The sequence below is a fragment of the Lissotriton vulgaris genome, chromosome 12 (assembly GCF_964263255.1).
Source record: "Lissotriton vulgaris chromosome 12, aLisVul1.2, whole genome shotgun sequence".
In the NCBI taxonomy this organism is placed as follows: Eukaryota; Metazoa; Chordata; class Amphibia; order Caudata; family Salamandridae; genus Lissotriton; species Lissotriton vulgaris.
Window position 1 is genome coordinate 69,729,219 of NC_141700.1, and position 23,505 is coordinate 69,752,723.

General features: G+C 42.6%; 1 protein-coding gene across 1 annotated transcript in view; it reads left to right on the top strand.

Annotated features, from left to right (window-relative positions):
• LOC147673324 (phospholipid-transporting ATPase IK-like) overlaps nucleotides 1-23,505 on the top strand; it is a 460,742-nt gene that overhangs the window by 147,974 nt on the left and 289,263 nt on the right. The window contains exons 2-4 of the mRNA XM_086947163.1: nucleotides 5,968-6,041; nucleotides 6,240-6,328; nucleotides 22,327-22,440. Coding sequence (XP_086803289.1) covers nucleotides 5,996-6,041; nucleotides 6,240-6,328; nucleotides 22,327-22,440 — 249 coding nt within the window. The 5' untranslated portion in view covers nucleotides 5,968-5,995. The remainder of the gene's footprint in view (nucleotides 1-5,967; nucleotides 6,042-6,239; nucleotides 6,329-22,326; nucleotides 22,441-23,505) is intronic.

Consider the following 23,505-nt stretch of genomic DNA (forward strand, 5'->3'; position numbering starts at 1 on the left):
GGATAGTCCGCGGATCGCGGCCTGGTCCGCAACTCCAAACTCCGCCGGTCCGTTGATCGATGCCACCACCGATTTCGATCAGGAAAGGTGCCCCCAGCAGCTCTAGGGGTCGTAGAAGCAAATTCCGCCCTCGCTGAGGACAGTGAGGCGCCAAAAAGGATCAATTTGACGAATATTAAAGGGGCTCAGGCGAGGAGCTCAGCTCTCACACGTCTTGCATGGACGCCAGCAAGCTCCGCCCCCCTTGTGGGAGATTGTTAAACCAGCATGGCTCCGAAGGAATCATCTCTTCACCCTGCATAGGGCCTACTGTTCACCACAGAGGCTCTCAAAATTCTCAAATGACTCGCCAGTATTATGTATGAGGTGTGGAGCAATAGCTGCTTCGGATCTACATATGTTTTTTGACTGTCCTTTGTTGTCTCCCTTTTGGGATTCTATAAGCAGATTATTGTCAACTTCGCTTGGTCGCCCCATTGCAATCAACCCTGCATTAGCAATATTTGGTGTGATGGAGGGTGTTGTAGAACCCGCTAAGCATCTCTTTTTTAATGCCATACTCTTGGCTAGGAGAGAAATATGCAGAAAATGGAAAGATTCTACACCACCCTCCTTTGCTGAGTGGCGGTCATCAGTACTGCAGGTTTCCAGGCTAGACCGTATACGATCGGGCAACCAAAGTAAAAGAGCATTTTGGTACCTTTTAGAGTGGGGACACCAGTGAGACGACGGAGCTTTTTTTTCCCCTGTCCAATGATTACGCTGCTCCCCCTTCTTTTCTCAGGCATATCTTGACACATTAGGTTGTGCCATTGTGTCTGTTTGGATATTTGCCCAGGTCGGTGGCTCCCTGAAGGTCTCCAAAAGAAATAATCCTTTGAGGTTCTGACATCACTGATCGGCGATGGTCACCTTCCTACAAGCCTATATATCCAGTGGACTGAGGCAGTGTGTCGCTCTCTCTTGGATTTAATGGAGCAACTAGGGTGGAAAATGAGGACATAAAAAAAAGAAAAAAAAACAGGTCTGTCAGTTAATCTGGGTATTAGCAACAGAAGAGATCTAAATGACTGAATCTTGCTGTTACCATGAGTAGAGTTTGGTGTGATGTTTGGGTATTTTCAGGAGCACATACTAATTATATCCGGGTATTGGCAAAGCAGGAGCGTTCAGTGAGTTTGTAACCAAGCTGGACACCATAAGGATCTAACTCTGAGAAACACCGGATTTTTAGACTGAAGCTTGGGTGAGTTTCTGTGTTACGACCAGAGCGTTGAGATAATTTGTGTCCTATCAAAAGCTGTGCTCTGAGTTAGTCTCTGTATCATCAAGGACAGAGCTCTAAGAAACTCTAAGTATCATTTATATAACGGTGCCCACACCAAGTGTGCTATCAAATCGCTTGGGTATATATGGTGGACGGACAGCAATAGTGATAAACATTTGTCAGTGTTAGATTGGTCTTGAGGTGACCACTTTGGCAGTGCACAGGTTTAATTTGCTACCTTGGTCCGTCCCCCTTCTGTGTCAAGCTGATTTGGGCTGCAAGTGCCGATCGTTCGCGCATGCCACTCCCGCAGCAAAATAATGCTATTTGGGCCTTGTGGGTATCTGCATGAACTGGGCTTCTGCCCCTTACAGCTTCCTTTAAAGTTGCTGAACTACGACACTGGTTGACTCCACACACTCTTTATCTTAGTACCTATTGATGAACTTTCTCAGATCCTGGGCCATCCGGTGTCCACTGAAATGTGCGCTCTCTGCACATTCCCCACCCTGGCTCCTTATGTAGAGGAGTTGTGCCATTTAACATGCACACAGCACACGTAAGAGATACCTTGGACATACCAGACTCTAGGCCGAAGTACTGGTCCAGCTCTCCTGAGGCGGGCGGCACTGGGCCGTGACCTTGCTCTTTCCTTAGTGGAGCTCTTGGTGTGGTTTATCATAAACATGTTTGTGTAATATCATGAGCTTCCTATGTGTGTGTTTCGGGTATCATCAGCAGTGTTTGTTTTGTATTATCAAGAGTTTAATGTTGCTATAGTCTGGGTGTTACCCGGACATCAATTCTAAGCAAGAGACAATCCTGTGAACCTTATATATGGCAAAAAAATTATTTTGGACTGTCATCACCTGAAAGGGAATTATAAGAAGTACTGAAGATGCACAGATTGCTGTGGACTGTTCTGGGGGAAGAACATTTTGTGCTATGTGTGAGAAATATTGAGGCAAGATCCTTATAGATTTAGATTTATCAGATAAAGGTACTCAATGTGTTTTCCCCCTAGAAGGAGACAAAATGTCTTTCCCTTTTTCTCCCCTTCCGATGTGTGGCCACTGCAATCAGGCATGAACTTTGTAGAATTGTGAATGTTTTAAGACCATCCACCCACTAGGACACTGACAAGAAAAATACAAGCTGCTGCTGAACTAAACATAAAGTCATATGGTTGACAAGTGACACTATCAGTCTTGTCCACCGGGAAGTGATCCCCCCAGGATATGGAGGTAGGAATCTCGATGGCGCCTAATATCGTGGACACAATATTGAATGTCAAAATATTGAAAGGTGAGAAATGATAGATTTTCTATGCCCGTCTCGAGTTATATGTACCTTCACAATATATATATCTTCAAGGTACACAGATGTGGAGTTAAGAAGAGTAAAACTATACTTCATCTATATGCAAACGTTTCTCCCTTTATAGACTGCGCACGATATTAGTGTATCACAATATTCCTAGGATCAGTATTCAATAGTACAATCAATTTGGCACATTACCATTTGGACTTAAAGGACTCCTTTGTTTACTAAAGACTGAATTGCCTTAAGAGGCTAGTAAGTCCAAAAACCAACGTGAACATGTCAGCTGAGCCGGCTTTCATAATCGCACTTTTTTTGTCTTTGCTCCTTGACTTTGATTATTCCATTGAACTTGGGTAGGAGGGCTTTGCACAGTGGAGTAGAACAACTGAGCCACAGCGGATCAGTTTCAACGGTACCATGGGCCTCTATTCGACAAGGCAAAACTCGAACTATTAGCCCATTGATATGGTTTATAGTGTGCATCTGCTTATGTCTATTTTATGTTGCTTGGGGGCAGCTTTGGGAGCACATTTAGGACATGTACGAATGGGAGCCTGACCAAAATTGGAAGGCATCCTACCCTATCAAACTATATGTTTGTTCATGCCTTTTAGAGGTGGAGGAATTTGCTCTGTTTCTGAAACCAGAGTTTCAGTTTACCCCACCATCATAACCTATGAGCCAGCCACAGAGCACCAAGTCAATTTTATTAAGTGTCAGGGTATTTAGGGCAGGCCTTCTGGTGCAGGCTTTTCATGCACGAGGCAGAAATGTATGGCTTTAGTAGTCCTACACAAGGAAATAATCAATTGCCCACATTCTGTCGAAAACTCTCTGCATAGCAGGGCCTTTAATATTTTGTTTTGCAGAAATATACAACGAATATGATGTAAGGTTCTGCAAAAGAAAAAAATATCCGCCAGCCGCCATGACATTGTAGCCATCTGACATTCAAGTTTTGACTGAAGTACTCCCGCCTCGTTGGCTGGAATACTTTCATCAGAACTTTTACCTGATGAAACTGCGGGGATCTCTCCTTTGGAATGGTAGCCTGGCTGAGGGAAGCCCCCCACCACCCTTGTAGTGATGCCCTTTCTGGGTTGTGGAATGGCAAGGTTTTCAAAGCCTGCATTTAAGTTATAAAAGTCAAAAGAAGGGCTCTAAGACAGCGTGAACTCATCTAGATGAATCTTTTGTTTCAAAAAAATCAATGCTTTGTTCTATTTACTATATAAATCAACATGAATATCAACTTTATATTTGAAGATATTTTATAAGTCGAAATAAATAAATTTTAACTGACTCTTAATTATTTTTTTAGCACTAATACCTTAGAGAATCGGGGTATTAAGAGCAACGTTCTCAGTGAATTGTTGTGATCCTTCTGGAGTTCCAGCAGGCCACACAGTGCTTTGATATGACACTTTAAAATCTGCACTTGAAAGAGTGCACAAGAGTGACTGAGTATGAGTTCGACCGGTTGCTTCTGCAGAGTTCTCATTGTGAAGAGCAGTTTCATTACAGAGCTGTATCTCTATAAAAGAGCGTTCCAAATGACATGGATACCCATTTTTGGAGAACATTTGGCTTTAGTATGCACCTTTGATCCCACTCTTTCTACAGTGTTGTGGTGGGTAGCAACAAGAGAGACGAACATTCTCCAGCACAAAGAACCTGGCTATCTCTAGCTGCTACCAGTAAAATCACGATTATTTAAATCCCTGTTATAAGGTCAAGGAGGCTGCTGGCAAGTGAAGACAGTGATTGGCATGCAATCCCACTCTAAGAATTAATTCCTGCCTCTCTGAAAGGTAGAATGACTGTGAAATCCTACCTAGAAAACTGAGTCTACAGGAGTTGGGCATTTCAGATGCCTCAGGGAAAGAAAAATAAAGCATCTTATTTCCACCAACTGATCAAACTTCAAACTTGCTTAATACCTTCAAACTTGTAATTCTGACCCATACCTAAACAGGAGTTTATGCATATTATGAGGAACTCGTAATCAGCCCCAGTGTACTATATATATAATTTCCTATGATGGGTTATATGAACATTCCATTGTGTAAGTACCAGAAAGATTGTACGACAGAGAGCAATGCACAGTCAAGGTTGCCTGCCGCATGCATCTACTCTTATGGGTCCGCACCACAAGGACGTTCATAGTATATGTTCCATGGACTACCACTGTGCATAGTTAAGTAATATGTAACTCTCACATGTATGCACTGTTGGCACTGTGGAACAGAATCAAAGAGAGTTTGTATGAGCTTTCTAGCATACAGAACAGTATTAACTCTTACTGCTACTTGTTTAGGTCTCGCCTAGGCAGCACTTGTGCTATCTCTTCGAGACATGCTGTATTCAGGATATGGGCATAAAGCTCCGCCCACTTTCCGCATATCTTTTTAATTGGCTCCTATCTCTGTCCTTTGTAAATTGTGGCTTTTCATTGTTCAATAGGCTTAGAAGTCCCTCCTTAGCACCGCCTTGTCTCTTCTTGTAACCTTCCATTAGAACACCCCCTGTTACATATGTTGTTACTCCCTTGGTTTTAATTACAACCTTAACGCACTATTTTCTTAAAAGGCTTCAGGCAAGACACACACTTGGTCCGCCTCTAGGCTGGCAGTGGTTACTTCGCTCATTAGAACATCTCACATTTAAATGAGACTGTCTATAAATTTCCCTTCATCAGCTTCACACAGAGTACAACCTAATCCAAAATTAATGTAATAATTCTTTAGTCACATTTTAAAGCTACTTATTGTAGACATGGGCATAGCTATTTGAATGCACTCGTAGTACTGTCTTGCATGCAATGCATATGGGTTGGGTGGATTTACCATATCTTCTGCAGGGTGCAGTAATATATGTGGCCAAAAGAGGTTCACTGTGCTGGTGCCTTACTCACTAGCAACCTCTGGGAGCAACTTACGGTACTGCACCGAGACATGCAGTGCTGGTGCCTTGCTCAATAGGGACATCTAGGAGCAGCTTGCAGTACTGCACCAAAACATGCATTGCTGGTGCCTTGCTCACTAGGGACCTCTAGGAGCAGCTTGTGCTATTGCATCGAGACATGCAGGGCTGGTGCCTTGCTCACTAGGGACCTCTAGGAGCAGCTTACGGTACTGCACCGAGACATACAATGCTGGTTCATGGCTGACTACGCAAGCATTTGCAATGCACTAGGTCTCGCATTACTGAAAGTATGAGCTATTAGCATTGCATTATTATTTGCAACGCCACGCCAATACCTCAAACTATCAGTGATGCGAGACCTATTGCATTGCAAATGCTTGTTTGTCTTATGTAAAAGGGGCATCTGGCATTAAGACCTACATTAATGTATCATTTCTTCCTCCTCCCGCTAGGTGCCGTGAGGCTCTCCGGATCAAGGGAATGGATACTTCAGTGAACAGAGGGAGCAAAAAGAAGAAAAAGCCCGGTGAGCAAAGATTCTTAGGAGACCTAAAAATTCCCCTAATTATTGACAATGCAGGACATCACCTATGACACTTTTCCTCTGCCACTATATAATAAACCACTGTCACACTGAGTTTATAGGCGGAAAACAAGCATTATAAAAAGTATACAATAGGGTGAACTGTAGCCCCTGTCACTCCTTCTATTGTTCTAATTTCAGATTACACATGGGAGGTGAGAGCTAATGACCAGACCTATCATACCTCAACTAGGAAGAGCTTGCTGTGCTTTGGTCGGCGGAAGTATGCAGTAAGTGTGTCTTTTTGTATTAAGTATATTTTATGTATTCACTTTAGTGGTGATTCCACATTTTTCTTAGCTTTTCTTTTATAAACATTTATTTGTCAGGAAGCTAAATATACAAGAGCAATTTGGTATAATTTGCTTAATCTTTTACAAACTCAGCCTCTCTGCTTTATCCTCAATGTTGTTTACTTTGTCACTCAAAAAAGTGACAATCCACCAGCACACCAAACAATCCCACATTTTGTTAACACGTTCGAAGTTAAATTATTTGCATCACGGAAAAAGAACAGAACCCTATCCCTTTAAATACATAAAATAATGTTTGAACTCATTATGTTTATGTACTCTATTGTAATGGAATTATGCGGGGAGCACCACATTGTGCGACAGCTTTGACTAAATTATGCAGCAAAAAAAAGATAAATTAAACAGCACATTTTTATTATAGTATTATTGCTATGTTCTGTAATTTTTACACATGGTTCTACTCTCTGGGCAAATATATCATCCAATTAGTGCGAATTTGACAACCAAATACATAAATAAACAACTGAAATATGACCAGTTAACCTTTGCGAAGAGTCTACCAATGCGTACAAACACACATTGCCACATTTCTAGTAACTTTTGATCAGTTTGAGCTAAAAACAAAACAGTTTCTGTTAAAATCTCAGATCATGCAGCCAATGACGGGTTATGTAGCAAATGCAGCAAATCCTTAATTATGAGACAAAAACAGCGCCTGCATAATTGCATAATTCCAGTAGCCCTGTCTATTGTCCATCCTCACAATGATATTATATTCTGTATCCAAGTGCACTAAAGTTATTTCAAGCTTCACCTGCGCCTTCATTACTCTCATGGACTATGTGTACCGTACACTAACATTAGGTATATTATGTGGCCTTTAAACGATCTCCAGCAAAAATCGCAACCTCTTCATATTTCCATGAAAATTACATCCTTGCATGAAACTATTTCAGTCTATCAGTGTCTATGTCCCATCACAGTAGTCCAAGATCACATTTCACCTAGCATGTTTCAAAAGTCATTGTACCTTTTCCATTACATACTCTCTGCTCTTACGGCCCCTTTGTTAACAGTATGGCTTGTATTATTGTGGGTCTTTTTAAAGCTAAGATCCCTGACATAACTGTTGAGAGTTTTGTGGGCCCTCATTCATTTGAAAGTGCACAAGAAGACAAGTTTGAAGTGATGCTGCATGACATTTGTATGCCTGTATATTGTCTCACCAGATTTCACCAAGGGCATTCCAATGACCATTTGCAGCCTTTCTTTAACCACCTAATGGCAGCCACTAATGTGGTGAAGCAGCTGCCTTTTCTTTTAGAGGAAGCCAGGAGGGAACTTCTGCAGGTGGTGCTAGATTGCAGGAAAGCAGTGAAATTCACTATAAAGTTTAGTATGGACACCACCGATTCCATATGTTTTGCTTTGGCTCAGTCAGTTGCACTGCGCAGACATGCTTGGCTCGGTCAGTCTGGGGTTTCAGACCCTGTACAAGATAGCCTGAAAGATATGCCATTTGATGGTACATTTATTTGGTTAATGTGCTGATTCTGCTCTACGGAGTTTCTCAGCTGGTTGGTGTGACAAAACCACCTAGACATGTATTTGAATGTCCTGGTTGGATTCTTTTTTCTGACTTTTGTCGAAAGAAGGGTTCATATGTCACTGAGTTGGAATGTGTATTTTATCTGGTGGCAACCAACTTGGTGTATCTGCTTAAAGCAGGTGTTTATGTTGTTTAGATAACCTTGTAGTTCTTTACAAAGTTTGCATGACCCTTAGTTCTGATTTGTCGGGATTATAGGAAAAAATATGGATCTATTCTGCAGAAATATTTTTATTGATAAGTGGCTTTCTTGATTATTAGTTACTGCTTGGTGCAGAAGTCATGACTCTCTCCTTCAGCTCTGTCAATGACAGTTTTTCAGAGGTTTGTGTATATTTTGTTTTTAATTGAGACCTGATATACAGGTCTTGCAGTTTGCTTTACTCTAAAGAGGAGCTCAAGCTCAAGAGTTGATACCTTCATGATATGTACCATACTCTTTGTGAAGTATATTTGTATGCTATGGTGAGCATTTCTAAATATGTGTGTGTTTAGCTGTGATTTCTTAGTTTGTACACCATTAGACTCTCATTTGGGAGTGCAGGGTCCCACCCTCTGTGTCAGGTCTTCTCTGACATATGATATCATACATTTGTGAAGTTTGGTACCCCTTTGTGTATACATTGTGTGTTTGTATGTGCTCTTTGAGCATGATAGTTTTGTTGTCCTGGTATTGGGTCATGCTATTATAGGTCTCCAGGCAGATGTAGTCGCTTGGTTGATTCTATTGCTTCAATTATAGAGAATAGTTAACATTCTCGACTCTTTTGAGGTTGTTATAATGCTTTGTGTTAATACTAAAGATTTTCTTCTTTTCTGAAGGACATTACCCTCTAATGTAGTACCTTTCTTCTCTATGAAGGAGTTCATATACTTTGGTCCATGAGGGAAGTAGGTGTTGACCTCATTGCTTCTACTTTTTGTAGTTGACTTTTTATCCTATCATACAGGATTGTTGCTCTTCTAGGGGGCAACTCTTTTCATCATTTACCTGACTCTAATAGCTTGTGGTTAGGTTCATAGTTTGCGAAGTGTGGACCTTAGATAACATATACAAATTCATCTTTATTTTATAGATCAGTCAGATTCTTTTATTATGGAATCCTTTACATTTTTCGGTTTCTGGCTTAATATATCATTCAACTTTATACTACTATTGATTATTGGTAGTGTCACAGGCAACTTGCATTACTCTGATGGGTTGGATGGCTATTGCTATCCTACGTGGTATGATCCCCTATAGTTCCATACTATTAGGTCGGTGTTGTCTGCTTTTTATTTTACTTTGTTTTTTATATCTGTATATATGAATTTTTTTTGTTGATTCATTGGCGTTTATTTATTTTCCTCCTACGTCGCTATATGTATTAAAGATATCCTGGAGGTATTGTATCATCTTTAGTTCTTTTTCCTAAGGAAAGAGTCCTTGTCTGCCAATCGTTGTTGTCTTTGACTTCTTTTAAATAGAAAATTCATTATATGATGAAGATGGCTGCCGACAGTCCGTAGGGGTAGCAGCCCTCAAGCCACTCTCCTGTGCCTACGGCTTGTCTAATGTCTAATGCTCGTGGGTATGACTCAGAGCTGTTCTTTGGTTGTATCTTGCTACATTGGAAGATGAGATGCTGGAGGATTTCCATAATTTGGTGATTACTCTCGCTTGGGCAGCTGTGGAGGTGGAGGTGGAGGCATTGGCGTTGCATAGCTGGAAGCTGAGAGATTCGAGAGTGCGGGGCAGCGTCTGGGAGACGGCCCTGTCTAAAGTCAAGAGGAGGATTGCTTTGTGCTGGGAGACCTGGGAGACTTTCAAGCGTGTCATGGCCCCTAAAGTGCTTAAGATTGTTAAGAGTATTCGGGGGCAAGAAGAAGTGGAGACATCTAGCGAGCCCGACATTCCTGCGGCAAACCTGAGAACCAAGGCACGACAAAGGGCACAGGCTCGCAAAGAAGCGGCGAAAAAGCGCGAAGAAGAGCGCTTACTGGCAAGTCAGAAGAAGAGAGAAGAGCGCCATAAGGAGTTACCTGTACTGGGGGCAGTGGATCTGGCCGCAGAATCTCTGAGAGAGGCGATCCTGCGTCAGCCCCTGATCTTTGAATCCTTTCAGGCACGCGGAGTTTCACCTTCTTCTTCACCGGCGGTGAGAGGCTTGCTGAGAAAGGAGATGGACGCAATCCCGGTGTCTATGGCAACGGAGTGCATCGAGTTGGGATTCGGGACGGGCTTACCGCGGAAAGCTGTGGGGAGTGTATCCGCCGTAGTGGATGGCGCTGGCTCGAGTTTACAGACGGATTTGCCGAGGAAAACCAGAATGGAAGAGATGGCGCCAGAGGCATTGGAGATTGCGGAGCGCTCGGCGGCGGTTGTGGAAGCCGCAGGAGTTGGAGGCGTTGAGGCATGTGATGCAACTGGGGCAGCGGGAATTGAGCCAGGAGTGGTATTGACTCAGCATGCACCTTCACCTTCACCCGAGGTTACAGAATGCGTGACTCAAGGCTCTTTAGTAGGCGGCGGGTGCAATGGAGGCGGAGCCAAGGACACGGAGGAGGAGGAGAAGCGTCATGGAGATGGAGGAGGAGCTGGGGGAGCTGGTCAATCGAAAAATGCTGGAGGTGAGGAGGAACACAATACTCGTGCCGGGCTGGATGCAGAAATGTACAATATGGAAGCTAGCGCGCGGGATAACAGAGGCAGCGGTGATAACACGGAGAATGTGGGCTCACAAGAAGTAATAGGTACGAACAAAAACAAAAATATACACGAGACAGCTATATTGCCTCAAGCAGGGGATGTGGTTGTGAATGTGGGTCTGTGCATGCAGCAGGGTGCTCTGCAAGGGGAAAGGCAAACTTCAAATATAGGGCATGTTGAACATCGAAGCATGCAACAAGAATCTACAGAGGAGGGGGAAGTACAAACAGTAGTACTGGCAGATGGTTCACGTAAAAGCACAAAGGAACTTGTAAATCAGCCTGGAGATGCTAAAAACGGTCATCAACGTGCACCCATTGAGACTACCACTAGTACAGAAAACGGGCTGAATACCAGGAGCACAGAAAAAGTGCAAACTACAATACCTATAATTGTAGCTACTGGAGTTAAAAAGGTAGCAGAGTCAAACAAGGGAGCAATTCCTAAGGATAAGGATAAGGGTAAGGGCAAGGGTGAAATTAAAACTCTCAAACCGTTTAGCTCTGTCATAGTACCAGATTCTTGTAGGACAAAACAGGTAAAAAACGTAAATATGCTAAATAAGCCAAGACGATCTTCTCCTAAAAAATCCCCTTCTAAAAGGTCACTTTACAGCGATGACAGTGACGATAATGAGTTGGTGGAGGAGGAAGAAGAAGAAGAGGAAGAAGAGGAGTATGAAGAGATGGGATCATCGATTACTTCTTCTGCAGAGTCAGAGAACTTTTCACTGAGTGAATCCCAGGACTCTGAGACTGGCTCCCCGCGGCTAGAGAAGGTGCAGATCAGTGCTGTGAAAGAAAGAAATTTGAAACCCAATTTGAAACCCAAAATCAAAACTAAAACTCATATGACTAGGGGAAGGCCCCGCGTAAGAAATAGCAAGGCAGGAACTCTGTCACAAAAGGGAATATCTAAAATGCCGGATCGGGAAAAGGCAGGTACAGATATAGGGCATAGCTTACAAGATGGGGCAAGAGGCGGTAATCTGCAGGAGGCGCAGAAGGTGTACCAAGAGGACCAGATTAAGGATCAATATCAAAAGCGTGAAGAGCCGCACAAGGATAAATTCGATCTTTTACTCTCCACAATGCAACAGATACAAGAGGGAAGCCCGGCTGGAGAGCCAAAGAGCCAAGCGGGCTAATAAGAAAATACAGAGATCTCTCCACAAAGTGCAGGAAATGTGTGCTGAAGCTACAGGCAGATTGACGGCGGTTGAACAGAGGACCGGCAAAATGGAAGAGGAGATGGTAAAGATGCAAGAATTTAGGCAGATGCAGGAGAAAACAGAGTCTGACATACTCTGGAAACTGGAAGACTTTGAAAATCGGCAGAGGAGAAACAATATAAGACTACTTGGAGTGGAGGAAGGCAAGGAAGGAGGAGATATAAGAGCCTTTGTTGTAGATTTGCTGAAAGGTGCCTTCCCAGAGATGGATACATGGGACTGGGATAAAGAGGTGCAACGTGCGCACCGATTTCCTCTCATACAGAAAAAAGGTAGTGCGGGCCCAAGAGCAAGGGCAATTCTTGTGTATGTGGGAAACTATTTATTAAGAGAGGAAGTAATTATGAAGGCTAAACCCATGAAGAAACGAACTTACAAGGACATAACTTTTTTTGCCCGTCCAGACTTTTGCCACACAAAAGTGGAAAGAAGATGGCGTATGCGGCAACTTATAGTACCATTTCAGAATGATCCCCAAAAAAGAGCAAAAATTGCGGTAGCCTTGAAACAAATGAATGTGGATTTTGCATTTATACAGGAAACCCATATTACGATAACACAAGCACACTTCCTGAGTCACTTAGGATTTCATCTATTAGTACACTCAAGCCAAGGGGTCAAATAAAAGAGGGGTAGCTATTTTAGCTAGAAACAATAATATTTTGACCAGGAAGAAAGCACAGGATAAATGGGGAAGATGGGCCATGGTTGAGTGTTTTATAGATGGAGAGTGGACAACGTTTGTAACTGTTTATGGCTCAACAGAGGATGACCCCGAGATTTTTCAATTTTTAGATGTCGAGCTAGCAACATGGGCACCAAAAATTATACTGGGAGGTGACCTTAATATAAATGGAGCTGATGGATTAGGACTGGGTTCCTTTGGGAAATATAAAGGCCGGAAAAAGAAAGTCAACCAGGCACTACATAGCTTAGTTTTAAACAACGCTCTCTCAGATGTATGGGGAAAAACAGATTGGACAACAAAGGCTTTACATTTTACTCTGCTCCGCACCGAACATGTGCAAGATTAGATTATTTTTTCGTTTCAAGCACCACTATCTCAAATTCAAAGATTGAAAGACTGCCACGGATCTTTAGTGATTATAACCCCTTAGTACTTACAATGACAACAAAAACAAACACTAGACAATATACAAATTGGACCTTCGAAAGAGAGCTATTGAAAGATGACAAATATATAGAACATATGAATAAATGGATTATTGATTTTTTTATTTTCAATAGGGACACAGCAGAAATGGGAGTGGTCTGGGATACTTTTAAAGCTGGAGTACGGGGGGAAACAAAGAGTTATAACTCTTATAAAAGGAAACAAATACAGCTGACAAATTTAGAGTTAGCTGAGAAGGTCCTTAAGGCAGAGGAGAACTTAGAAAACTGTGTTTTGACGGGGGGGACATTGAAAATTCTCTGACAGAACTAGTGAAAGTAAAAGCAGCGAAAATCTACAATACTAAAAGAGAGAAGTGTTATGAGTTAAGCGAGTCAGTAGGCAGAATCTTGGCTACTCGGACAAGGCAACAAGAAGCTGTGGGTATAGTTAGAGAAATCAGGGATACATCGGGCACGGTCCACTCAGAGTTGAATGAAATAAGGGAAGTATTTAGGGCATTTTATGAGAAGTTGTATGACGATGAACTAGCGGGTCGAGATTCTCAAAGAGATAATGAGGAAATGAAGGAGTATCTCCAAGAGATCCCTATAGATACAATCGAGGAGGATGAAGCAGATGGATTAGAGGGAGTCTTGCAGACAGAAGAAATCAAGGAGGCAATATGGAATCTGCCCTCTGGTAAAGCAGCAGGTCCTGATCAAATTCCCATAGAGTTTTACAAAGTATTTTGGGACCTCCTGGTAGAAGAGATAATGAAGGTTATGAAACTGGCACAGCTGGGTAAATCAGCGCCTAAGTCATGGGGGAGTGCTGAGGTGGTAGTAATATTAAAAAAAGGGAAAAATCCGGAAGATCCAGGATCTTATAGACCCATTACTTTACTCAATGCGGACGTAAAAGTCTTCTCCAAGGCATTGGCATCAAGGCTTGCAAGAGTTATCGATAAAATAGTGAGTAGCTGCCAACATGGTTTTATACCAGGGAGAGGAACTACTCGCCATATACGAAAAGTAATAACTTTATTCGATGTTACTTCAGTCACAGGAGACCCGATGGCAGTGATGTTACTTGATGCAGAAAAAGCATTTGATCGGGTCTCCTGGTGCTATCTTTGGTACGCTCTGGAAAGAACAGGCATTAAACAAGGTTTTATTACAGCCTTAAAAACTCTTTATTTAAAACCGGTAGCAACTTTACGGGTGAATGGTGGAAACACGGGTCAATTCCAAATAAAAAGAGGTACAAGACAGGGGTGCCCTTGCTCACCGCTATTGTTTGCTACATACATGGATCCATTAATACGAAGAATAGAGACATCTGAGATGATTGTACCCCTAACAACATTCATCGGGCAATGTAAAATTTTAGCTTATGCAGATGACATTGCTGTAATCTCTCCAAATCCCTCTGAATCTATAGAATACCTGGAACTCGAGGCGATGAAATTTGGAAAGATATCGGGGTATAAATTAAATACATCTAAAACGCAGATAATTAAAAATTTGTTTACTCCGTGTATAGACATTCGAGTGACGCAGGAAGGCATGTATCTAGGGGTTATCATCTTGGCAGACCTGGATGTGTTAGTAGAAAAGAATATTACCCCCTTGATTAAGAAAGTAGAGAAAGATCTGGACAGGAGGGACAACTTGCATATGTCAATAGTGGGGCGGACAAATATAATAAAAATGCTGATACTCCCAAAATGTTTATATTTATTCAGAGCAATACCTCTATTATTTGATGCTAAAATATTTAAAAAACTAGAGGGTATAATAAATAGATTCATCTGGTCGAAGGGGAAAACGAGAAGAGCCCTTAGATTCATGACACTTCCGAGAGAAAGGGGAGGCTGGGGAGTTCCAGACTTAAAATCTTATTACTGGGCGGCAGCTCTACAAAATATGATTGGTATGCTGGGAGGGGAAGAATCAGAAGAGTGGAGCAAATTTGGAACACTAGCAATTTATGGACTAACCCTGGGAATGGAAGTGAAGGATGTGTTGTTGAAATTTACAGAGGCTAGCTATTACAAGAGGACAAGGTTTAAGACGCTCATAGCAGCATATGAAATTTGGAAAAGTTTCTCTAAAAAAATAGGTTTGGGGAAATATATTGTGTACACCAGACTCTCACATAACCCAAATCTTCCACAAGATATTTTTTCGGGGTTTATATTTCCTGAGTGGGAAAACAGGGGAATTAGAACTATAGGGGATGTAAAGGGGGACCAGGGGATTCTTCAATTCTCAGATTTACAAGCTAGATTTAACCTAGAAACTAGGCAATTCTTTAAATACCTACAAGTTAGGAGTTTTCTCTTGAACAAAAAAGGAGGCGCTCTGGGATTCAGGCGCAATCCAATTATGGAAGTAATTCAAAGTGGGGAAGATTGCACAATTAAAAGGCTTTACTCTGAACTGATAAAATCAAAACAGGATGACCGTCAAAAATGGAGCGAAAAATGGAAGGATAATCTTAATATTAGCTGTGAAAGTTTTGGTATCTCTCTAGAAAACGGTTACTCTTTGTTATGTTCAGCACCATTGCAGGCGCAACATTATAAAACGATATATCACTTATATTATACACCCGCTAAAATAGCACAATGGGGAGGTACAGTGGGTATTAAGTGCTATAGGTGCGGAAGCTCTGATGCCGATTTACAACATGTATTTGCAACGTGGCATTTAGATTTACTAAAAAAAGATATTGAACGTTTCATAAATAATATTTTAGGAACTGAAATTGTGTTAACCCCCGGAACTATATTACTAGGAGTTAATCTGGAGGACGCACGACCATTTTGCGGGAGGGAATTTCTATTTGTTGCAATATCTGTTATGAGATTATGCATAGCCTCTGCATGGACTGATTCTATACCTCCTACCTTCCATAAATGGCTGGCTAATTTATTTATTTATTTATAGGCTTGTTACGCGCCGGCATCACACCCGAAGGTGTATCTCCGCGCGGTGCTGTGAGGTGAACAGGTCGGATAGCTCCTCTTAGAATAGTACAGTCTTTAGGCGTTTCCTGAAAATTGTGTGACTCTGGCATTCTCTAAGGGAGAGGGGAAGATTGTTCCATAGACGAGGACCCATGATGGATAGGGCACGGCCTCCCTGTCTGGTCTTAAAATGTCTAGGAACCTGAAGCAGCTGTTGATTGGAGGACCTGAGGATACGAGATGGACGGTGGTAAACAAATTTGTCTGTCAAGTAATGAGGTCCCTGATTGTGTAAACTTTTGTGTATCACACAGCTGATCTTGAATTCTATCCGTTTGCGGATAGGAAGCCAATGAAGGGCCTTAAGGAGGGGGAGGGAGGGTGTTCTGGGGGGGGGTGTTGGTCACCAGCCGTGCTGCGGTGTTCTGCACCACCTGTAGTTTATTAAGCACTCCCTCGTTGGCAGCTAGGAGTAAGCCATTACAATAGTCCAGGCGGCTCAAAACGAGGGCCTGGACCAGGGTCTTCCGGGTGTCGTCAGGTAGAAGGGGGAACACCTTCCGAAGGAGGCCTATAATGTGGAAGCAGGACCCTGCAGTGGTGCTGGCATGGTGAAAAAGGGTGAGGTCCTGGTCAAGACGCACCCCCAGGTTCTTTACTACCTGTTTGGGGAGCGGGGCCTGTCCCAAACTTGGAGGCCACCAGTCTGGGGTCCAAAGGATTCTCGCCTCTCCGAATAACATGACCTCAGACTTTCCTACATTGCACTGTAGAAAGTTTTTGGCCATCCAGCTGGCGATTGCAGTCATGCTGTTAGAGAAAGCTTGTCTAATCTCTGGAGTAAAGGTCTTAAAAGTAAACAGCAGCTGCGTGTCGTCAGCGTAGGAGATAGGCATGAACCCAAAGGACCTTGTCAAGTTGGCCAGAGAGGAGACATATACGTTAAACAACGTAGGGCTAAGACATGAGCCCTGCGGGACTCCTCTGATGATGTTAGCCGAGGTGGAACTAAAGGAGCCCATGTTCACCGTCTGAGTCCGCTCTGATAGAAAGCTGGTAAACCATGCCAGGGCAGATTTGTCAATGCCTGTCTCCTTTAATCTGGTAAGGAGAATGGCATGGGATATGGTGTCGAATGCTGCGGACAAGTCCAGCAGCACCAACACCACAGACAGCCCTCTATCCAGGGACATGCGTATGGTATCCGTAACTGAGAGGAGGGCGGTCTCAGTACCGTGCCTAGGCCTGAACCCGGACTGAGAATGGTCTAAGCTGCCAGTCTGCTCAATGAAGGAGGAGAGATGGTGATTGACATGCTTCTCCGTCAATTTGCTGATGAATGGCAGAAGGGAGATTGGCCTCAGGTTGGTCTTGTCTGACCAAGGGATGGCGGTGTTCTTCCTGATAGGCTTAACTATGGCCTCCTTCCACACCCGGGGGACCAGCCCCTCAGATAGGGAGCGGTTGATCACCGTCCGAATGCAGGGGCTGAGGACACTCCCAATGAGGTGCATGACCCGGGCAGGTACGAGGTCTACTGGGCTGCCTGACTTAATGGTCCCAATCAAAGAATTGACCTGATCTAAGGTGATCTCAGGGATGAATGATAGTGAGGCTGGGGCAGCACCGGCTGTTCCAGGCTGAAAACTGGAAGGGGGGACACTATCATCCACGGATGTGCTAGATTGGGAGATTTTTTGGTAAATGGCATCAATTTTATCCAAGAAAAAACCGGCCGTGTCATCGCACAGTTTTTGGGTTAGCACTTCTGCACTATCACAAGCGGCAGGCTTGGTAAATGTGCAGAGCACCTGGTACAGCATTTTGGGGTCATGACCGGCCCCAGAGAGTTGGGAGATAATATGGGACTTGCGGGCAGCTCTGATGTTTTTATGATAGAGTCTCATTGCTGAGCTATACCTATCTCTATCGACAGTGCTGCGCGAGAGTCTCCAAGATTTCTCCAGCTTTCTGCAAGCTCTTTTCTCCGCGCGCAATAGGTCTGAGTACCATAGTTCTTGTTTACGGTCCGACCGCTGATTACAGCGTCTTAGGGGGGCGATCATATTGACCGCTGTGCTCAAAGCATTATTAAATTTGGACAAGGCCAAGTTGGGGGAGTCTGAGGGAAGAAAATCAGGAGGGATAAAGGCATTTCTAAAGGAATCAACAGACACCTTGTGCCACTGTCTGCGCCATAGCGGCAGGGGAATAGGGTTGGGGCGTTTCTCCGAGAGCGTGGGAAGGAGGAAGTGAATTATAAAGTGGTCGGTCCATTCCACCTGTGAAGGGGAGTGACAGGTCAAGGAATGAGAGTTCGATAGGATTAAGTCGAGGGTATGACCGGCCTGATGAGTCGGGCCCCGGTTACACTGTTTGAAGCCTAGGGCAGACAGGTCAGTCAGCAAGTTGCGAGTATCAGCGTTGTCAGATAATTCACTGTGGACATTGAAGTCCCCTAGGAGTACAAAATTAGTTCCAGATCTGATATGGGGGGCTAGAGTCTCCAGGAGGATAGATGAAGCCTCAGTGTAGGGGCCTGGAGGACGGTACACTAATGCTCCCTTCCAATAGGATAGGGGCGAGAAACCAATTTTAAAAACCAATATCTCAATGTCGTCAGTGCAGCATTGGTCGAGGAGAGTGACAGTGAGAGTGTCCTTGTAGATTACCGCGACCCCGCCGCCAGTTTTAACAGGGCGGTCCAGCCTAAGAATCTTATACCCCGAAGGGACCCCCAAGGTGATAGCAGGGACCAGATGGGGTTTAAGCCAGGTCTCGGTACAAAAACAGTAGTCGGGGCGGTTTGAGTGTATTAGGTCCCAAACTTCCGAATGGTGCTTAGAGAGAGATCTGACATTACATAGTATGCTATTACCCCTAGGGAGCTGAGGGTTGGGGTCCACAGGAGTTGGAATGTCTGAAAAGGGAGGACCCAGGAGAGACTGGAAATGACAATGTTTGCAGGAAAACGGGCCTCCGGGACATGGGCCGAAATCCTGTGCGCAGCCTTTGGGCGGCGGATGCCACAGATTACGTAAGTCATTAGAAGAATAACTTAGTCTATCCGCTACTCTACAGGTGGAAACAGCAGAAGTAGGGGTCATGGCCCCTGGCCCCGTTCGGTCACGGACGGGCACAGACGGGCTCCTCTCTGGCTCGTCTCAGGCGCGACTAAGGCGCCCCCTGCGCGCAACCGCTGCGCGCTTGGGCGACCAGAGGGCTTAAATGCCCTGCCTGAAGGGATCAGCTAGAGCGCTAACAGCGCAAGAGTGTGGGTGGGGTCACTGGCTCTTCCTGTCCCGCCCTCCGCTCAAGCGGCACTGGCTGCCGTGTCGGACCGGGGCGGGGCAGGGGAAGAAACGAGCACAGGCCCAGAAACAGCGCGGTCTTAGCGGTGAGTGTGCAGAAGTATTCTAAAAAGTATTATTCACAATTTAAAACCAAGTTATTAACAACATACAATGTGGAGAAAGAGATCTATGCAAGGAAGGGAAAAAGGGGGAGGAAACTGGGCAAGATAATATGGGACCCTATCACGCGGTGGAAAGATGATCTAATAGCCTAAAATTGAGTTTTGTCTAAAATTTGGTTAAATGAGGATCACATATGAGTTATAAACTGGTATGTTGGTAATAATGTGAGAGATTTTTTTGATTTTAGGGAAACATTAGAGAAGGGTAACTTAGTTTGATTAGCCTTAGGTTATATCACTTGGAATAATATTTTGGATCATATTACCTTACTCCTTTGCCTTAACTCGAGGTCGCTTTCTTCATTATGCCTGTTGTTGCTTTATTTGTTGTTTTTTCTCAATGTCATGCATTTCTTTCTCAATTAATATTGCTGTGCCCTGTACATAACTGTAAAATATCTCAATAAAAATATTTAAAAAAAAAAAAAAGAAAATTCATTATATTTTCTCCATGGGAGATTGACTTTTCTCGGTGTGTTTCACAGGACAAAGTTCAGTCCGGGATATAAGACCAAATGGGTTTATATTCATAAGGTCATTTGTCGATGTCTTTTTGTCGGGGTAATGTTATCGCCATGCTTTTAATGTTTTTATGACTTTTGTTACTGTGGTTCTGTCCACAGTAATTGTGAGCTGAGAAATCATTGGTTTGTATTCTATTACGGATGTAAATAGTTTTTCACTCATATTGTTAGTGGGTTTCTGAAACAGATTTGTCATACTAACATGGATATTTTATTTCCATGGTTTTAAAGTATTACGACCTTGCTTACCTGTTATTCTTTCCATGGGTTTTATGTGGTAGAGTCTGTTATTCCTCACCTACATTACTATGAATATCCAGTCTTTTTCCCTTGTTCTAGACCAGTTTTGTTTGAGGATGAGACTTTTAATGGTCTCCGTTCGCAGACCCTCCTCTGGGGTTGGAATAATTTTGGGATCTGATTCTAAAATAAGGAATCTGCAGCTATATGTCTCTATCAGATGAACAAGTTACTTACCTTTGGTAATGCATTATCTTGTAGAAACAGAATCTAGCTGCAGATTTCTTAATGATCCTCCCCGCTCGGTGAAATGAGTCTTCTTTTGTCTCAAAGATTTCATTATGGTCATTCATATCCTTAAAAAAATAATGTAAGATTTCAGTGTCTTATTTTATTTTAGCACAAGTAGTTTTTATATGTGGCTCCACGTTTTTGAGCGCAGAAAATAGTTACGGAAGAAACTGACGTCAGCAAGTAGGCGAGGGAGTTATATTGACTTGGTTGACGCCACATCCGGTGGATGATGTCAACGCGAAGTCATGCAACGCCCTCCACCAATGCTTGGACGTGCTATAGGAAAAGCTTCTGAATCCAGTCTTGTGCCTCGGAAAAATTCTAAAGTAAGGACTCTGCAGCTAGATCCTGTCTCTACCACATAATGTGTTACCAAAGGTAAGTAACTTGTACAATGTGTGCTGTTTCTGAAGTTGTGTGTATTTTTTTAAAGACTTAAATTATACCAATTGGTTAGGTGGGGTCAGCGGCCTTCAGTGGTTAGGTGGGGTCAGCGGCCTTCAGTAGTCATTCAGTGGTAGACCGCATATATGAAAAGGTTAGGATCTGCTTCTCTGCTACCCTCTGTCTGTTCTTATTTGTTTCTGTCCACCGCAGCCCTCAATAAGTGCGAATTGTTCAGCCATTGGCTTACTTCACTAATACTGACATCATTTTGCTCTTGCGCGTGAAACTAGTCTGCTTCAGTTCTATGGCTGGAAAATTAATCTCTGCTTTAATTTTTGCTTCAATTTCTTTTTTCTTTTCAAAATCATTTTTACAATGGGTATGGGTATTTGTTTTACTTCTTTTTGAAAAATATGTGCACCATCTTTAATTGGTGGCACCGTTTTTACTTAGTTACTTTTGCACTTGTAATGTATTTTGCTTATGTTTCCAATAAAGAAATAAAAGAAAAGCATAGCAGGCTTGCCATTGCCAGAGCTATTGGCTTTGCCAATGTTTGTTTTTGTTAGCTTTGTTGATTTTAGAGAGACAAGACATAGGCTTTTCTGAGCATTAAGCAAATAAAGAATAGGTATGAACACTTATTTTTGTAAAGGGAAGTCATCACAAAGAAGGCTATATGTAGGTTCGTGGACTGAAAGTGTAATTTCACCAAAACCATATGGAGAGTGGAGGTGCCTTTGACCCTGGAATAAAAAGTAGTGAAGTATTGTATGACTTAGTGCAACAACTTTTATTTATAAAACCTCAAGGGTGCAGCATATTTCTAAGCCGTATTTGAAACTAGTCTACTAAAGTAGATATTTACACCTAGAAATGCTAAAGGTATAGGTGCTAATGCATTCCTGGCGAGGTCACATCAGATTGCTGCATTTGCTGAGCGCCTATAATGCAACCTAGTGAATACCTTGCTAGTTATGAAAAGTGTGCTCTTGCCTGACTATACCAGTTTGTAAATCTGAGCAGCAGGTATACACTTTCCCATGCTGAGATTTGTGGATCAGTTATGGATTGAAGTTCAGCTCAGATTTAGGAAGGCAAGACAGACTCTCCTTTCCCAAAATGTATCGCTGTTGATGGACTCGTTGATGTTCGCTTTTGGAGAGCATTTGGAGAACATCCATCATAAATTTAACCTTGATGATTGTTCTGGCTTTCACACCAGATACTTGTAGAGTTCATAGAAAAAGCTTTTAACAGAAGTGTGGCCTCATAGCGATACCATAGGATGCCAGGTTTATAGCCAAACCTGCTTAAGGCCTGGAACCGAGCAATATCTCCTTCCTTTACCCTCAGGAGGCCCACCCAGAGAATTGATTAAGCATTTTGTTCAGGAATTTTTCAGAAATGGGTAATTTTCTGTTTCAATTCTTTCAGGACAATTCCATCAAGACCACCAAATATAATGTTCTGACCTTCCTTCCTTTGAATCTCATTGAGCAGTTTCATCACGCCCACATCATCTACTTCACATTCATGGTCATTCTACAGGTAAGATAATTCTCATACCTTAGCTGCGCTTATAATGCACATCGCTCCAAGGGGGCCTGGGAGAGTGGCAACATGTCACACCAGTAACGAGATGGTTCATTTATTTATGTATTTAGAAGCTTTATGTAGTGCAGAGTAGACTCAAGAGGGACAGATCACTTCAAATTTGAGTGGGTAGATTTATATGTCATAGCAATTACCCCACTAATGTGGTTAATGTCAGCAGGAATAATCTGCTAATAAAGTTCTGTATAGGAAAATCAATATGTAGATATTATATTATATTATATTATATTATATTATATTATATTATATTATATTATATTATATTATATACAAATTGCTTACGATCTCAGGTTATTTCGAAGGTGTGGGCCAATTTCAAATAACAATCTAACAGGCTTGAAGACCCAATTCTCACATTTTTATGAATTTTAACTGGGAAAGTCAAATGTGTTAATATGGCTGTCAAGTAGGTTTCTGCAAGGAAAAGTAATATATAGTCTTATTATCATTATTATTAATTCTACTTATAAAGCTGTATGTTCTCCTCAAAGGTATCCTGGCACTGACTAGACCTTCTCAAAGATTTATAACAACTGCCGGGTTATGCCATATGCCAGATCCATGCAGAAGTGGAGATTGGTTAACATGTTTTTCATACAGTGCTGTAAGCTGGACTTGTCTTGATATTGAGACGGATGAAATTCCAGATTCTAGGAGCTCTTCCTGAAACAGACTGGTTAAGAACTAGAATCTGGAGAAGGGTTTTCAACACCCTCTGTTGTAACATTCCTTGTGGCTCAATGCACTTGCCAGGCAAACAGATTATAGCGCACAATAACTTGAGGTATTTGATTGCTAGCATCTGATTAAGTTGTTTTTGATCACAGCACTAATTAACTAAAAAAATTAAAATTTCTTTTGTTGGTTCCAAGAATTCTTCCAGCTTTGACTACAAACCTTCTAACACATCCTCCAGGCTCGAATCCCAAGACTCGAAAAAAGTCTTGAAATCTAGGTTGCATATGCCCTTGTGCGCCAAATGCTCATTTTTGATAACTG